The sequence below is a fragment of the Nycticebus coucang genome, chromosome 2, assembly GCF_027406575.1.
Source record: "Nycticebus coucang isolate mNycCou1 chromosome 2, mNycCou1.pri, whole genome shotgun sequence".
Taxonomy (NCBI): Eukaryota; Metazoa; Chordata; class Mammalia; order Primates; family Lorisidae; genus Nycticebus; species Nycticebus coucang.
Window position 1 is genome coordinate 37,904,641 of NC_069781.1, and position 19,922 is coordinate 37,924,562.

Genomic DNA, 19,922 nt, shown 5'->3' on the forward strand with positions numbered 1-19,922 from the left:
CTTGACTTCAGGATTATGTCATATACCCATACAATGAAAACATTTGTACCCCCTTAAAATTTTAAATTAAAAAAATAGTACCAGACACATGAAGAAAACTCCACCAAGGCCTATCATAATTAAAGTGGCCAAAACAAGTGGTAAAGGAAAAATCATAAAAGCAGCCAGAGAAAAGAGACATTGAAGAATATGGCAAAATAAAGATATTCCAGATACATAAAAGATGAAAGAATTCACAGCAGAAACACACTCCTATAAATGTTAAATCTTTCAAGCAAAAGGAAAATCACAACAAATGGAAATATATACAGTGTCCCAAAAGTTGCTCCTAAAGTCCTGTACATAAGAAAAATGAGAAATTGTAATTAAATGTGTCTTTACTTACAAAATATTCATTACAAAATTTTACAAAGAGGTGGCCAACATGTACAGAATACTTGTAAATATTTTGTAAAATTTTATAATGAATATTTTATAAATAAAGACACATTTAGCTACAGTTTCCCATTTTCCCTATGTATGGTGACTTTAGGGACACTTGCAGATCTACACAAAGGCAGTAAGCACCCCAGAAATGAAAATGACACAGGTAAGTATGTAAGATTTTTCCTTTAATATCGAATCACTTTAAATAATAATTGACTATTTATATATAGTTAGGACCTCTGTAAGTTGACCCAGGGACTGTAGTAAACTAGTCAACATACAGAGGTGGTCAACATAAGAAATTAGGTCTACTGTACCCATACGTACATGTGTTGCATGCCTGGTCTGTGAAAATTTGGTCAACTTAAGGAGGTGGTCAATTATGGAGGTTCTACTGCAGCAGTTTTCAACCTGTAGGTCACGACCCACAGGAACTGTTAAAGGGCGGAGGCATTAGGAAGGTTGAGAACCACTGCTCTACTATATATGAGAACAACAGCATACAGGCTGGGAGAAGAGCAAAAAAGGCATATTAAAAGTTTCTTAAACACATGTAAAATACAGTAATACCACTTGAAAATAACAGTGATGCTCTAACTATTATATAAGCCTTTATTACATAAAGTAACCACTAGTATAACAGAGTTATAGCTAGCAAGACAAGGAGAAAAAAAACAGATTTAAAAATACTCAATTCAGTGCAGGGGAAACACTTGAAAAAATTGACCTGGGAGAATACTTTAGAGGAGGACCCCCCTCATCCCCTGCCAGGGCAATTGAAGCAACATCAAAAATACGTTACTGGGATCTGATCAAACTAAAAAGCTTCTACACTGCCAAAGACACAGTAAATAAAGCAAGTAGACAGCCCTCAGAATGGGAGAGAATTTTTACAGGTTATATTTCCAACAAAGGTCTAATAACCAGAATCCACAGAGAACTCAAACTTATTAATAAGAAAAGAATAAGTGATCCCATTTCATTGTGAGCAAGAGACATGAACAGAAGCTTCTCTGAAGAAGACAGGTGCACAGTCTACAGACACATGAAAAAATGCTCATCATCTTTAATCATCAAAGAAATGCAAACCAAAACCACTTTGAGATAACATCTAACTCCAGTAAGAGTAGTCCACATCACAAAATCCCAAAACAACAGATGTTGGTGTGGATGTGGAGAAAAGGGAACACTTCTGTACTGCTGGTGGGAATGCAAGATAGTATGTTCCTTTTGGAAAGAAGTTTGGAGAACACTCAGGGATCTAAATGTAGACCTGCCGTTTGATCCTGCAATCCTCTACTAGGTGGAGCTTATTGCAGCTCAATTCATAATTGCCAAGTCTTGGAAGAAGCCCAAGTGCCCATTGACCCATGAATGGATCAATAAATTATGGTATGTGTATATCAGGGAATACTATGCAGCATTAAAAAAAGATGGAGACTTTACCTCTTTTATGTTTACATGGATGGCGCAGGAAAATATTCTTCTTAGTAAAGTATCTCAGGAATGGAAAAAAAATATCAATGTACTCAGAACTACTATAAAACTACTATAAAAATTTATAATCATTCACACTTTCTTATGAGAGTTGAATCACAACTACAGCCCAGGATGAAGGATAGGAAGGGAGAGGGGTGGTTCGATAAAGGGGGAGTTAATGGTGGGACTACACCCATAGAGCATATTGCAAGGGTACAAGTCAAATCTATCAAGTATTGAACACAAATGTCTTAACACTGTGATTAAGTAAATGAGGTGAAAGCTATGTTAATTAGTAGGATGTAAGCACTCTAAATTGTACAAATAATCAACACATTGAATCCCACAAAGGCATATGTACTCATGATCTATGTATATATGACTTAATAAAAAAATTCAAAGGAAAAGAGAAACATTATTATTAATCACCAGGCAAATGAAAATTAAGAACACAATAATATACCACTACATACCTATTAGAATGGCCAACACTAAAAAGACTAACATCAGGCGTTAGTAAGGATGACAGAGGAACTGGTGGGTATATAAAATGATATCTAGTACAATCATTTTGGAAAACAGTTTCTTGAAAAGTTAAAATTTGGTAGTGTCTTAATAAGTTAAGAGAATAACAGCTACCATATGGCCCAGCCATTCCATTCCAAAGTATAATATTTACCTAAGAGAAATGAAATCCTTTGTTCACACCTTTACACCCAAATATTCACAGTGTTTTAGCAGTAAAAGCCAAAAACTATAAACAACCCAAATGTCCATCAACATATGAATGGATAAACTGTAGTATGGCATACAAGAGAATCCTATTCAACAACAAAAAAGGAATGAAATACAGATATGCATCATGAAATGAATGAATCTGAAAATATTTGTGCAGAGTGAAAGAAGCCAGAGATACACAAAAAAGAGTACATATCATATGACATAAAATTCTACAAAATCCAAACTAAAGTAAGTTACAGACAGCAGGTTAGTGGTTGCCTGGGTACAGGGGTGGTGGTGTTTGATGGGTTGGGAGTGGGGAGTGCAGAGGGATGTGGGAGGGAGAGACGAAGAGATGGGTCACAAAGGGACATGAGCAAACTTTTTAGGCTTATGCATATATCTGTTATCATGATTGTGATGGTCTTATAGTATATACATATTTACACTTTCAGTAAATATGCACACTTTATTATATGTCAATTATACCTCAAGAAAGCTGTCTGGAAAAAAGCAGAAGAAAAAATGCAAAACAAGGTTATTATTTACATATAGTTATATGAACATAAATGATAATACCTAAATCAGGGGAAAAGATTTCCTTGTGAGAGCAAAGGAAATGGAAACAAAGAAATATATGCAAGGGGATCTCAGTGGTATTTGTTAAGTTTTCTTCAAAATAAGAAATGGAAGCAAGTGAGGTAAAATTTAACATTTGCCAAAGTTGAGTGATGACAACACAGTGACTGTTACATCATTTTTATTATTTTCTACATTTTTGTATATTTGAAGTGTGTGTGCTTGTGTGTGTGTATGTGTAACTTTTCAAAAAAGTACTTCAATGTTAAGGTTGATTGATATTAGGGTAGTTCCTTATTCCTCTGTCAGCTTGCAAGTTCAAGATCATTTACTAGGACTACAAAGAGAGTAGGTAAAAATCTAATATATTAGGCCCTTGACATTCTATAAAAATTACCTGTATATATGTATATAAAATCTGCATTTTTAGAAAAAATAGCCCCAAAGTATCCTGATTATTAAATTAGGTTATTAAGAAATGTCCAATTTCCTTAAGTACTAACTTTCAGTTGGTATCTCTGACATTTCACTTTGACACTTCCTGTTTTGTTTGTTTTTTTCATTGTGAAGGTACATTCTCATTCTTTCAAAGGCATATTTTGGCTTGTGATTATCTTTCAAATTATTTTTTGATCAATTTTTTTTAAACCATGGATATGTTCAAAATCTGTATTATTTTTGAACATGAGTTCCATCATTGAACCAACATAGCACATACAGTTCAAAATATCAATTAAGCATTTGGGAAGGATGTGGCTAATGAATGCACAATACAGCAATGATTTGAGAAGTCTGGTCTGGTGATTTTAATCTTGAAAATCAGCCACATGAGACCAAGGTGGATATTGATGAGCTGAAAGCTGTCATGGAAATGAATCCATCTCAACCTAAGCATGAATTAGCAACAAGGTCTGATGTTACAATTCAACAATGTTGGACAATTTGAAATAAATCATCAAGGTAAAGAAGCTTCCTCACACCAGCCATACTGACCTTCTTATTATTCCCTGAATAATATTATTGTTATTTAATAATATTATTCTCTCACTTCTGAGTGTTCACATTTGATCTTGCCTCTGCCTATAAAATCCTATTCCCCTTATGCTTTCACTTCCTTTAGCAGCCTTCCACAATCACCATTTATTTAAAAGAACATACACCATCTTCTGTGAGTCTTTGTTCCCTTTAACCTGCTTTACTTTTCTTCATGGCACTTATAATCATCTAATACATATTTACTTATATTTAAAAGTCTGTCTCTGGCTTTCTCCATGTGCCAGTCCCAAAATATAAGTTCTATTAGAATAAGAATTTTCTTCTGCCTTGCTCATAGCTATATCCCCCATCTGGAGCAATGTCTAGAACACAATAATTGTTCAAATGTTTTTGCTTTTCTAATAGTCAGATCAAAAAGGCAGATTACACCAAATTCTGAAAATTTGCAGAAATATCCACAAGTTAGATCAATAGGTCTATAATAATCAATGAAGTAAGTTGTTTTATTTTTATTTTTATTGTTGGGGATTCATTGAGGGTACAAGAAACCAGGTTACGTTGATTACATTTGTTAGGTAAAGTCCGTCTTATAATTGTGTCTTGCCCCCCAAAGTGTTGTTGTTGCAATTGCCCAGAAATGTTCCAAATTTTCTGTCTAAAAATAAAAGATATATTCAATTATATACTTATCTATACTGATAATTATAAAAAGTAATTATTTTAAGTTAATTGAAAATTCTGAAAAATAGTTAATTATGTATTTAATGATTAAAAGAAGAGTGGCTATGCATATATTTGCCTTTGTTAAATATTGATTTAACGACTCCTAATGTGTTTTTACAACATGTAATTTTGAGAGCAAATTGCGTACAGCAGAAAACATTTAGTATCATAATAATTAATCTAATTTCTTTACAAACATAGAGCACAAGTCCACTGGTAAACATTTAAATAATTTAGAGCAAACAAATTCTAGATATAGTATAATGTAGTAAATGGGCTCTAGAGTTGTAACTACTTAATTAAAGTAAGTCTCTGTCATTCTTTACTTTTATTACTTAATTGCTTTGCTAAGGTATTGATAGTAGTACAATTTTACACTAATTTCAACATCAAAAGGTACCCCCCGATATATACGTATAGCTTAAGCATATTAACTAAATCACCAAAAAGGTAGAATCAATGGAGAAAAAGGTTTCCATTCATTCAACACATATCTAATAAGCACCTACTACATAGGTGTTAAATGCAATACAACTCCTATCCACCTGAGTTAGTATTTCCATATTAAAAATAAAATGTTAATATATAACATTGGAATTGGTTCTCATTAAAGACTCTCATTAAGTGCCAACTAAAAGCACTGCCACTACGCCAGATAAACTGGATTCCTGCATTACCAGTTATTAATCTAGATAAACACTAAATTTCTTGCTTTGCCTTTTAGACAAATGCTAAATTTGTCTGCTCTTCAGCCTTTTATTATTTGAAAAATAATATCCTTTCCCAGCAACCAGATATTTAGTAGTATTATATCATTTATTGGTCTCTGTAAAGCATTTGACAGTTAATCATATACTGACATATTAACTCTTTTAATAAGGTTTAAACTTTTATTAAATATTTAACTTTTTGTGAATTCTCATCTAGGTAAGTTGCTTTCAAGGCAGAAATTGTGATAAATTTTTCAGAATCTTCTATTATTAACTAGTATTATTACTATATGTTGAGTACAGAGAGGGTGGCAGGGAGACCAAGCTTTTTAATATATACATTTTATACTTTTGTATGAGAAGCTGACAAAAATAGGGAAAAGTAATGTAATTATAATGTGTTTTAAATTAACTAATAAAAAGTCAATAAATAATCAACATTACTTCTGCTCAGATTCAACAGGAGGGAAATTAGCCCCCACCTGTTGGTAAGGGAGTAACAAGATTATAATGCAGAAGACAACATGGGATGAGGATATTTTGGGGGGTATCTTTAAAAACTACAATCTACCACAATTTGAATGCAGAAAACTACAAAGACTCAGAAATACTAAATAAGATAAAAACAAATACAAGACTATTGCCACATTCACAGGGAAGTATGTAGATATTGTGAAGATATCAATTTTCTCTAAATAGATTTCTAATTTTCCCTAGTATAAATTCATTGCAGTTTCCAAATTCCCAAGAACATTAGGTAGGACTTTGAAAAGTTGATTCCAAACTTTGTACAGAAGACTAAAGAGCTGAGAATAGCCAAACACTCCTGAAAAGGAAGAATAAGGTGGAAGTATTATACTGCAAGATATCAGGCTTTATTCTTAAAACTATCATAATTGAGATAGTGTGGAACTTGGTGCAGAAATGCACAGACTGACCACTGGAATAGAAATGAAAGATCAGAGACAAATCCATGCATATATGGAATCATAATATGTTTCTGAAGTGGCACTGTAGAAATCAGTTTATGGTGTGAAACAACTGGTTTTCCAAATGGAATAAAATGCAATTTTATTTATGCCCACCACATGCCACCCATTCCAAACAAAGACTTGAAAGCAAAACATTTAAAACATTCAATAGAAAATACAGGAAAATATCTTGTTAAATTTAGGTTACAGAGGATTCCTTGAACAAGAAAACAAAAGAATGAACTGTAAGAGAAAAGACTGATAAATTAAACTACATTTAAATTAAGAACTACTTTTTATCAAAAGATACCATATGAAAGTGAAAAGATAATTCTTACTACCTAAATTTAATAATGATAAACCTAGAAAAACCTATGGTAACTGTTCATGAAAGTATGCATCCCAAAACAACTTTTACACAAACTAGCAAAGAATAAGTCTAAATAGAAAATTCAGGGAAGATATGAGTAAAACTAAGCAAATAGCTACATCTAACAACAGCTTCGATCTCACTGTTTTAATGGCACACATAAATCCTTTATGACAGATGGAGGTCAATAATGTAAATATGTGTGTGTGTGTGTATGTGTGTATATACATATATTTTTTCTTTAAATCAGTAAACAAATACTTTGAACATACCCAATGTCTCAAATAAATCATGTTTTGGTTTTTTTTTTGTTTGTTTGTTTTTTAATATTTTTGTAGAGACACAGTCTTACTTTTTGGCCCTCGGTAGAGTGCCGTGGCCTCACACAGCTCACAGCAACCTCCAACTCCTGGGCTTAAGCGATTCTCTTGCCTCAGCCTCCCGAGTAGCTGGGACTATAGGCGTCCACCACAATGCCCGGCTATTTTTTTTGGTTGCACTTTGGCCGGGGCCAGGTTTGAACCCGCCACCCTCGGTATATGGAGCTGGCACCTTACCGACTGAGCCACAGGCGCCGCCAAATCATGTGATTTTTAAATGAATAAAATGGTGAAAATAGTAAGAAATCCAAGTCATAATAATCACCTCATTAACATTAACATCCTCAGTACCATTCAATAAACACCGAATCTTACTGGGAACCAGTAGTATGAAATATACTAACAGTGGAGCTACTCTCCCTGCCCTTTAAGCCTATAATCTAGTTAGCAAGCAATAAATACATATATATAGAAAAGTTAAATTTCCATCTAAGTCTCAAATCAATCTGTTTTACTCTATCTTCACCATCTCCAAGCTGTTAACATCTTTTTCCTGGGCTGGGCGCAGAGGCTACACTTATAATCCTAGAAGCTGAAGTGGGTGGATTGCCCTGAGCTCACAGGTTCAAGATCAGCCTGAGCAATAGCCAGACCCCATCTCTAAAAATAGCCGGGAATTGTGGTGGGTGCCTGTAGTCCCAGCCACCTGGGAGACTGAGGCAAAAGAAACACGTAAGCCCAAGAGTTTGAGGTTTCTGTGAGCTATGATACTAGGGCACTCTACCAGGGGTGACAAAGTGAGACTGTCTCAAAAAAAAATCTCCTTTCTGGGTCTCTGTAACCCTTCCTAATAATCTTTTGCATTCATTATATCCCAATCTATTCATTATACTGTAGTTATAACAACCTTTTTGAAATTCAAGAGGACTACAGATACAGTTTTTGGAGAAACTGACTCTAGAGTGAGAAACACTAGGCACAGGGATAAAAACAGGGACTTGTATAAAAACCTGTACTGAACAAGCTCAAAGCAGCCTTCACCTAACTCTTTAAGGTAACACCAACCTGCCCTAGTGGAGGAATGAGAATTCTTCTGTAAAAAACTAACCCAGAACAACCTGCAGATACTGCTATTTGGAGGTTCCCCCAATGAAAATGCCAGCTTGCCAAAGCACATTTAAATGAAGTCTATCAGTAGACAAGCAATCCACTTTTTAGTATCTCATGAAAAGAGAAGAAATGACAAAATGGTAGGAAAGAAAGGGAAAAAAGATCAAGAAAAGGAACTTACAATTTAATTATTTTAATAGCAGAAATAAAGAATTCGGTAGAAAAAATTGAAGTTGAAGATAAAGCTGAGGAATTATCAAAAAACGGAAGAGGAGTGAAAAATGCAGAGCGATTCGAAGTGTCCGTCCACAGCCTCATGCTAAGCCTGGATTGGGAGGAGCGGCAGGCGTGGAGGGCGCCCCGCTGCTGCCATGGCTGCTGCAACTGCCCTCGCCTCCGGGATGCGTTTGAGGCCCAGGCACACAGGGGAACAACCGGAGCCCAGGGAGACAGCGACTGGGGGTGCAGTGGAGGAGGCGCAGCAGCTCCAGCTGCGCTGGGGCTTGGGCCTGGAGAAGCTGTATGGCCTGGCTCTGCACTTCTCCAGAGATGAGTATAAAATCTTGAGATACTGCCCAGACCTCCGTAAGAGCCGTGCCCCCCAGACCTCCTTAAGAACTATGCGGTGACCACGAGATCAGCGCCAGCCCGGACCTCGTAAGAGCTGCGCTGCCTGGAATGCTACCGGCACTCGCCTCCGCACACCCTGACCAGGAACTGCAGGAGCCGTGCAACCCCATGTCCTCCCTCCTGTATCCTCCCTACCTCCACACTGGCCTGCTTGTCTGGCCAGGGACTCTGGTAGCTGCGTGCCCTATGGAGCCCTACCAGCCTCTGCGCAGAGCCCGTCTCCTGGCCAGAGACTGCTAGAGCCTTGGGCTCTCTGTGCCAAAGTCACTGCATGCCAGGCACTCCCAGAACCAGGTGCACCACCCCATGCCCTGTTGCTGGATCCAGGTGTGTGACACTCCAGAGCTGTTTCCACAACCAGAACTCCCTGGCTGGGGCAGCCCCAGAGAAACTACACAGAGTCACTCCCTACAAAGATCCAGCAACAACAGAGTGATCCCCCAGGTGTCTAATCTTGGAGAGATACCTCTCCAAGCTGGGACTCTGAGGATGGCCAGAGGCAATGGTGAAAAACAATCATGAGGGGAAATCAACAGAAAAACTCTGGCAATATGAATAATCGGAGTAGATCAACTCCCCCAAGGATCAATGGGGCAGACACAGCACCAGATCCCATGTACAAACAAATAGCTGAGATGTCAGAAATCGAATTCAGAATCTGGATAGCAAATAAGATCGAATTAGAACTCCAAGCAGTAACCCCAAAAGATATCTCAAGAATTCAACGAATTGAAAGACCAAATGGCCAAAGATTTTGACACATTGAGACAAGAAGTTGCAGCCCTCAAAGATCTGAGAAACACAGTAGAATCCCTCAGTAACAGAACGAAGCAAGCAGAAGAAAGGATTTCCGACATTGAAGACAGAGCTTTCCAACGCTCCCAAACTCTCAAAGAGGAAGAGAAATGGAGGGCAAAAACAGATCACTCTCTCAGAGAGCTCTGGGATAATTCGAAGAAAATCAATATTCGTCTTATAGGAATCCCTGAAAGCGACAAAGTGGCTTCACAAGCCACAGAGTCTCTTCTCCATGAAATTATGAAGGAGAACTTTCCAGACATGCCAAGAGATTCTGAAATTCAGATAGCAGACAGTTTCAGAACTCCAGCACGACTCAACCCAAATAAAACATCCCCCAGACACATCATAATCAATTTCACTAAAGTTAATATGAAGGAGAAAATTCTGAAAGCAGCCAGACAAAAGAAAACCATCACCCAAGGGAAAGAATATTAGAATAACTGCAGATCTCTCTGCTGAAACATTTCAAGCTAGAAGAGGATAGTTATCAACTTTTAATCTCCTAAAACACAACAACTGTCAACCCAGGAACCTGTACCCAGCTAAACTGAGTTTCAATTGTAACGGAGAAATTAAATACTTTAATGACATTCACATGTTGAAGAAATTTGCCATAACTAAACCAGCTCTCCAGGATATTCTCAGACCTATCCTTCATAAAGACCAGTGTAACCCTCCACCACAAAAGTAAACCCACCCAGAAACTTTTGATCAAATTCCAACTTCCACAGTCACAAAAGGATTAAAAATGTCCACCAGACTCTCAAAAGGCTTATCAATATTCTCAACTAATGTGAATGGTTTAAATTGTCCTCAAAAGAGGCACAAGTTGGCTGACTGGAAACAAAAACTCAAGCCAGATATCTGCTGCATACAAGAATCGCATCTTACATTAAAAGACAAATATAGACTCAAGGTGAAGGGATGGTCATCTATACTCCAGGCAAATGGAAAGCAGAAAAAAGCAGGCATTGCAATCCTTATTCGCAGCTGCAACAGGCTTTAAACCAACCAAAATAAGGAAGTATAAGGATGAACACTTCATATTTGTTAAAGGTAATACTCAATATGATGAAATTTCAATTATTAATATTTATGCACCCAACCAGAATGCACCTCAATTTATAAGAGATACTCTAACAGCCATGAGCAACTTGATTTCCTCCAGTTCCATAGTAGTTGGAGATTATAACACCCCTTTAGCAGTGCTGGATAGAGCCTCCAAAAAGAAGCTAAGCAAAGAAATTTTAGATTTAAACTTAACCATTCAACATCTGGACATAACAGACATCTACAGAACATTTCATCCCCAAAAAACTGAATACTCATTCTTCTCATCAGCCCACGGAACATACTCCAAAATCAACCAAATCCTAGGCCACAAATCTAACTGCAGCAAATTTAAAAAAATAGAAATTATTCCTTGCATCTTCTCAGATCATCATGGAATAAAAGTTGAACTCAATAACAACAGGAATCTGAATACCCACACAAAAACATGGAAGCTAAACAACCTATGCTGAAGGATAGATGGGTTATAGACGAGATTAAGAAAGAAATCACCAAATTTTTGGAACAAAACAATAATGAAGACATGAATTACCAGTACCTCTGGGATACTGCAAAGGCAGTCCTTAGAAGGAAATTTATAGCACTGCAAGCCTTCCTCAAGAAAACGAAAAGAGAAGAACTTAATAACTTAATGGGACATCTCAAGCAACTGGAGAAGGAAGAACATTCCAACTCCAAACCCAGCAGAAGAAAAGAAATAACCAAAATCAGAGCAGAATTAAATGAAATTGAAAACAAAACAATTGCACAACAGATCAATGAATCCAAAAGTTGGTTTTTTGAAAAGATCAATAAAACAGACAAACCTTTGGCCAACCTAACCAGGAAAAAAAGAGTAAAATCCCTAATTTCATCAATCGGAAATGATAACAATGAAATAACAACAGACCCCTCAGAAATTCAAATAATCCTTAACGAATACTACAAGAAACTATACTCTCACAAATATGAAAATCTGAAAGGAATCGACCAATACCTGGAAGTACGCCACCTACCAAGACATCGCCAGAACGAAGAGGAAATGTTGAACAGGCCTATATCAAGTTCTGAAATAGCATCAACTGTACAAAATCTCTGTAAAAAGAAAAGCCCAGGACCAGATGGATTTACATCAGAATTCTACCAAACCTTTAAAGAAGAACTAGTACCTATATTACTAAACCTCTTCCAAAATATAGAAAAAGAAGGAACATTACCCAACACATTCTATGAAGCAAACATCACCTTGATCCCCAAACCAGGGAAAGACCCAACAAGAAAAGAAAATTATAGACCAATATCACAAGTGAATATTGAAGCAAAAATACTCAATAAGATCCTAACAAAAAGAATCCAACAACACATCAAAAAAATTATACACCATGACCAAGTGGGATTTATCCCAGGGTCTCAAGGCTGGTTCAATATATACGTAAATCTATAAATGTAATTCAGCACATAAACAAACCAAAAAATAAAGACCATATGATTCTCTCAATTGACGCAGAAAAGCTTTTGATAATATCCAGCATCCCTTCATGATCAGAACACTTAAGAAAATTGGTATATTGGGCAGCGCCTGTGGCTCAAGGAGTAGGGTGCTGGTCCCATATGCCGGAGGTGGTGGGTTCAAACCCAGCCCCAGCCAAAAAAAAAAAAAAAAAAGAAAATTGGTATAGAAGGGACATTTCTTAAACTATCTACAGCAAACCCACAGCCAATATCGTATTGAATGGAGTTCAATTGAAATCATTTACACTTAGATCAGGAACCAGGCAAGGTTGCCCATTGTCTCCATTGCTCTTTAACATTGTAATGGAAGTTCTAGCCATTGCAATTAGGGAAGAAAAGGCGATCAAGGGTATCCACATAGGGTCAGAAGAGATCAAACTTTCACTCTTCGCAGATGATATGATCGTATATCTGGAAAACACTAGGGATTCTACTACAAAACTTTTAGAAGTAATCAAGGAATACAGCAATGTCTCAGGCTACAAAATCAACACCCATAAATCTGTAGCCTTTATATATACCAACAATAACCAAGCTGAATAAACAGTCAAGGAATATTCCTTTCACAGTAGTGCCAAAGAAGATGAAATATTTGGGAGTATACCTAACAAAGGACATGAAAGATCTCTACAAAGAGAACTATGAAACATTAAGAAAAGAAATAGCTGAAGATGTTAACAAATGGAAAAACATACCATGCTCACGGCTGGGAAGAATCAACATTGTTAAAATGTCTATACTACCCAAAGCAATATATAATTTTAACGCAATTCCTATTAAAGTTCCATTGTCATATTTTAAAGACCTTGAAAAAATAATACTTCGTTTTATATGGAATGAGAAAAAAACCTCGAATAGCCAAAACATTACTCAGCAATAAAAACAAAGCAGGAGGAATCAGGCTACCAGACCTGAGACTGTACTATAAATCAATAGCGATCAAAACAGCATGGTATTGGCACAAAAACTGAGAAGTAGATGTCTGGAACGTAATAGAGAACCAAGAGATGAATCCAGCTACTTACTGTTATTTGATCTTTGACAAGCCAATTAAAAACATTCAGTGGGGAAAAGAGTCCCTATTTAACAAATGGTGCTGGGTGAACTGGCTGGCGATCTGTAAAAGACTGAAACTGGATCCACACCTTTCACCATTAACTAAGATAGACTCTCACTGGATAAAAGATTTAAACTTAAGACACAAAACTATAAAAATACTTGAAGAACGTACAGGGAAAACTCTTAAAGGAATTGGCCTGGGTGAATATTTTATGAGGAGGACTCCCCAGGCAATTGAAGCAGTATCATAGTAAGTAAAGCAAGCAGACAGCCCTCAGAATGGGAGAAAATATTTGCAGGTTATACCTCCGATAAAGGTTTAATAACCAGAATCCACAGAGAACTCAAACATATTAGCAAGAAAAGAACAAGTGATCCCATCTCAGGGTGGGCAAAGGACTTCAAGAGAAACTTCTCTAAAGAAGACAGATGCACGATCTACAAACACATGAAAAAAAGCTCACCATCCTTAATCATCAGAGAAATGAAAATTACTTTGAGATATCACCTAACCCCAGTAAGAGTAGCCCACATAACAAAATCCCAAAACCAGAGATGTTGGCGTTGATGTAGAGAAAAGGGCACACTTCTACACTGCTGGTTGGAATGCACGCTAATACGTTCCTTCTGGAAGGATGTTTGGAGAATACTTAGGGACCTAAAAATAGACCTGCCATTCGATCCTATAATTCTTTTACCAGATTTATACCCAGAAGACCAAAATCACAATATAACAAAGACATCTGTACCAGAATGTTTATTGCAGCCCAATTCACAATTGCTAAGTCATGGAAGAAGCCCAAGTGCCCATTGACCCACGAATGGACTAGCAAATTGTGGTACATGTATACCATGGAATATTATGCAGCCTTAAAGAAAGATGGAGACTTTACCTCTTTCATGTTTACATGGATGGAGCTGAAACATATTCTTCTTAGCAAAGTATCTCAGGAATGGAAGAAAAAGTATCCTATGTACTCAGCTCTGCTATGAAGCTAAATTATAGCTTTCACATGAAGGCTATAACCCAACTATAGCACAAGACTATGAGGAAAGGACCAAGGAATGGAAAGGGAGCAGGGAGGTTATGGTGGAGGGAGGGTAATGGGTGGGGCCACACCTATGGTGCATCTTAGAATGGATACAGGCGAAACTTACTAAAGGCAGGATACAAATGTCTACATACAATAGCTAAGAAAATGCCATGAAGGCTACGTTGAACAGTTTGATGAGAATATTTCAGATTGTATATGAAACCAGCACATTGTACCCCTTGATGCACTAATGTACACAGCTATGATTTAACAATAAAATAAATAAATAAATAAATAAAAGAAAGGAAAAAAATAAAGATTATAACCACCGAGTTCATATTAAATTTGAGCTGAACCAAAAAAAAAACAAAACAAAACAAAAAAAAAACGGAAGAGGAAACTAGACAATCCAAGAGTTCCAACGTCCAAAAGAATAGGGACTGGGAAAACTTTTTCTGTAAAGGGCCTGACAGTAAATAGTATAGGCTTTGCAGGCCATACGTTCTCTGAGGAACTACTTAACTCTGCTGGTATAGTGTAAAAGCAGGTAAAAAAATATGTAAACCAAGGGGACAGACAGAAGGCCAGACATAGCCTCTGAGCCAAGGTTTGCTGATCCTTGAAATAAAAGATTTAAAAAAAAAAAAAAAAGCAAAGAGAGAAAACGCAGAAGAATCACCAAAGAAAAATTTAAGAAAATATTCTAAAGTTAACTTGAGTTTTTAGATTTTAAACAGGTCCAACACAATGCACATCATCATCAAATTTCAGAATACCAAGGATGGACAGATGACAGAAGCTCTCACAAGGGGAAAAAACCCAATAGGTCCCAGACTATGCACAAAGACTGGGAAATCAGATGATACCAGCTTTTTGAAAAATAACCCAAAAAAGCTGTAAAACCTTCAATATTAAAAGAGAATTTTAACTAGAATTCTATATCTAGTAAAACTAACAATCACATGTAAGGGAAGAAAAAAGGCAATTTTTAGACATACAATTGCTTAAAAATTTATCCAAGATACCTTTATTTAGAAGGCTACTAAAAGATTAATGATAAAAAAAAAAAAAAGAGTAAAAAAAGAAGAGGAAGACATGATATCCAGGAAAATGGGGATCCAACACAGAAGAGCAGTTAAGGGAAGTCCCAGAACAGCAGCTGTGCAACAACCCTAGAAAGTCAGTCCACATTGGAATAGAGGAGAGGGAGAGGAGAAGGGCTTCAGAGGACATTTGAATGAAACTGATGTATTTGAGCATATGAAAAATATTAATAGCATGTGACAGAGATGTGGAGCATTTAGAAAAAAATCAGCTATAAATAGATAGAAAGCTGGGCAATTTAAAAAATGAGGCAATATTAACTTCAAAATAGTAAAAAGTTGTATTGTATTTCACTATTTGGCTTAGCAGGAAATAATAGCTTCATAATCAATAAGAGATATTGATTACTAATGTAACCAAAAACTGTAATGTACTTAATTAGATAGGGGCAAAGAAAGTAGGAGAGCAAGGTGGGAAGCTATGGCTCCACCTACCACATAAGAAATGAAGAGACAATGCCTAAACCTGATTCATCAAGAAATACCAGTCTACAACATGGTATTTAGTAACAAAGAGACAAACGTCAGAATGATCAAAAAGATTAACAATGGTTTCTTCCACGTAGTAGGACTTGGAGTTAGAAAATATAGGACATCATAAGCCCTCTAATTGTATTTGGCTTTTAAAACTGTGTAAATATGTTATTAATTAAAATTGATTTAAAATAATTAAAATTAATTTTTAAAAAAGCAAATAGCTAGTAAAGAATATTTGTAATACTAATTATAGACAGAAGATCAGTATCTTTCAAATTATAAGGAGCTGTTACAAAGACATCAACATAATATGATATACAAGGGATATTAACATGCAATTAACAAAAGAAATATTGCAGTCCAAGGCACACATAAAAAAACTTTTATCCTTCAAAGCAATTTTTAAAAATCCAGATTTAAACAACAAAGTAGCATTATCTGAACCTATTAATTAGCAAAAATTTAAGAAATGAGTGATAGCAATGTTAAAGATTTTTAGAAAATACACTGACTGTGAGAGTATAAGTTGATACATCATTTCTTTAAAAACCTTAAAAACATGCATTAAATGTGATCTAGCAATCCCTGCTAAAAAATGTATCCTTAAGGAAATGGTACCAAATATGTATAAAAGAATTCAGATGCAAAGGTATTATTTTAGCAAAATTTTCTTAAGACTCTTTTTCTTATTGACATCATTATCTTGCTGTATATAATGTGCTCCCATGTATAATGCATTATCCATGTTTTTGGCCCAAATTTTTAGGAAAACGCCCCTTGAGAAAGTGGCATATGGTTTACATGAATACAGTATAATGAAAGCTATCAGCCAGGAGAGATACATGTGGGGAGTGCTAGCATTCCCCAGATCACACACCCTCCCAAAGCTGCCAGCACTGTGAAGATTGTCCGTTCCCTCTCACCTGCGAGCCCTTGCCTCCCAGCCACATCAGGGGCCACAGCCAAGATGGCCACATATATGTCCAGCAGAGCAATAGCTTCTAAGACACTCAGTCCCTAGGCAGCCTGGTGGGTCCCTGGGGCCTACATGAGGTCCCTGATGGCAAACCTTGCCACCGCCACCGCCCCTGATTGTGGTGCTCAGCAGAGGCTGCTCCAACCCATTCCCATCAGATCCTGATCCTCCTAGACTGGAATCCCATGCTCCAGGAGGGAGGGCATGACACCCCAGGAGGCCCACTGGGCTCCCTCACTTCCAAGCCACATTACCCTTGTATAGTGTATATCCTTATTTTTCCCTCAAAAATTTAAGCACATTATATGTGGTGAAATACAGTAACAGCCTTACCTGAACTGTACGTCCTGCATTGATATGTTCTTCATGCAACTTGTCCCAGATTCTGCACCTCTGATACTATACAAAAGAGAAAGGGAAAGGCATTAAATTTTTCATCAATAAAGGAATTTTTCCAGCTACTTCAAAAATCCCCACTTATCTACCCAAACTTATAAGCATCAGTTAGAGAAGACAATGATTGAGTTAAGTAGTATTGGTTAACTTTCCAAAGACTAGCATATAAACAAGATGTTTTCAAGAATATTACATGTTCCAATGTACTCAGCCCTACTATGAAACTAATTTATGGCTTTCATATGAAAGCTATAACCCAGTTATAACCTAAGAATATGGGGAAGGGGGAGCGGGAAGGGAGGGAGGGTGATTGGTAGGATTACACCTACAGTGCATCTTACAAGGGCACATGTGAAACTTAGTAAATGTAGAATATAAATGTCTTAACACAATAACTAAGAAAATGCCAGGAAGGCTATGTTAACCAGTGTGATGAAAATATGTCAAATGGTCTATAAAACCAGTGTATGGTGCCCCATGATCGCATTAATGTACACAGCTATGATTTAATAATAAAAAAAGAATATTACATGTAAAATTCTGAAAATAGTAAATCAAACACAAAAATCTATTAGATCTGGGTTATTTTATTTTACCAAAGAAGAACATATATTTTGTCTATGTTGCAGACTTTCTGGAGATAAAAAAACCTATAAACTAAAGAAAAGAATGTAAAAGGATATGAAAAATGAAGATATCAACATTAATAAAATATTTTTACCATATATGAAGAATTTTAAATGGTTGTCTATGATAATGTTAAGTACTGAAAATTAAAATCTAAATTTGAAAAAAAGGAATATTAATACTGAAGAGAGCAAATAAAAATGAGACTAAACATCTAATATATATGTTTCAGTTTTTACCAAGGTAATATTTAGCTTTAGAGTATCATCCAAAAAATTTTATAAACATAATAATGGAGATTTTTTTCATTTGACAGGAACTACAGGAAAATGTGATAACATTATGGCTAAATATTTATATAAAATATAATTAACAGCACATATTGCACACTATTTTTGGTTGAAATAAAAAGTCCAAATAATTAAAATGACAGCAGATGTAAATAATGACATTAAATACATTTTTAGTATATTACCCACTAACAAAAATCAACTTAGACATAATTTGAAAGGATAGAAATATGATAGCATCCCATATATACATAGAAAACACAACAGATAAAAGTAGAGCAGCAATTTTTTAGGGCATTTTTATATTTCTTGTTTTTTATATGCCTTAAATTTGCTACTGAATGATGCAGCAAGAACCTCTTTTCACACTCCTAAAAACCTTTCGAGACTCCTAAATTTATTTTTATTTATTATTAAATCATAGCTGTGTATATTAATGCGATCATGGGGCACCATACACTGGTTTTATAGACCATTTGACATATTTTCATCACACTGGTTAACATAGCCTTCCTGGCATTTTCTTAGTTATTGTGTTAAGACATTTATATTCTACATTTACTAAGTTTCACAAATACCCTTGTAAGATGCACTGTAGGTGTGATCCCACCAATCACCCTCCCTCCGCCCATCCTCCCTCCCCTCCCTCTCCCCCTTCCCCATATTCTTAGGTTATAACTGGGTTATAGCTTTCATATGAAAGCCATAAATTAGTTTCATAGTAGGGCTGAGTACATTGGATACTTCTTCGATTCTTGAGATACTTTACTAAGAAGAATATGTTCCAGCTCCCTCCATGAAAACACGAAAGAGGTAAAGTTTCCATTTTTCTTTAAGGCTGCATAATATTCCATGGTGTACATATACCACAATTTATTAATCCATTCGTGGATCAATGAGCACTTGGGCTTTTTCCTTGACTTAGCAATTATGAATTGGGCTGCAGTAAACATTCTGGTACAAATATCTTTGTTATAATGTGATTTTTGGTCTTCTAGGTATATATATACCTAGTAGAGGAATTATAGGATTGAATGGCAAGTCTGTGTTTAGATCTCTAAGTGTTCTCCAAACATCTTTCCAAAAGGAACGTATTAATTTGCATTCCCACCAGCAGTGTAGAAGTGTTCCCTTTTCTCCACATTGATACTCCTAAAATTTTTATGTCATCTAAGAACTAAACAGTAAACATTAAGCTTAAAAATAATTATACCATATTGAAAATTTATTTACCAAAATTTAAAACTACCATCAAACCACTTTAATTTATAAGAAAAATTGAATTGATGCCATCAGATACAGTAGGAATGCACTTTTAGACAGTGCTATAATATTAATAAAAGTTTGAGAATGGAAGCCAAAGATACATGTGTGAAAATGGACCACTTCTACATTTATTACTCACTACTAATCTGTCATGATATTTTAAGAAAAATTAAAATCGACCCTCAATGAATCCCCAACAGTAAAAAAAAAAAAATTAAAAACAAAGAAAAATTAAAATTGAAGAACTGGAGTCGAGAATTTGTGGAGGCCAAGGCTGTTAGAATTCACGGAGCAGAG

The 19,922-nt window shown here is 35.9% G+C and overlaps 1 protein-coding gene across 7 annotated transcripts in view; it reads right to left on the minus strand.

Annotated features, from left to right (window-relative positions):
• Window positions 1-19,922, minus strand: part of STX17 (syntaxin 17) — an 89,386-nt gene that overhangs the window by 49,946 nt on the left and 19,518 nt on the right. For all 7 annotated transcript variants that reach the window (XM_053567605.1, XM_053567641.1, XM_053567659.1 and 4 more), the window contains exon 3: window positions 17,380-17,445. In XM_053567605.1, coding sequence (XP_053423580.1) covers window positions 17,380-17,445 — 66 coding nt within the window. The remainder of the gene's footprint in view (window positions 1-17,379; window positions 17,446-19,922) is intronic.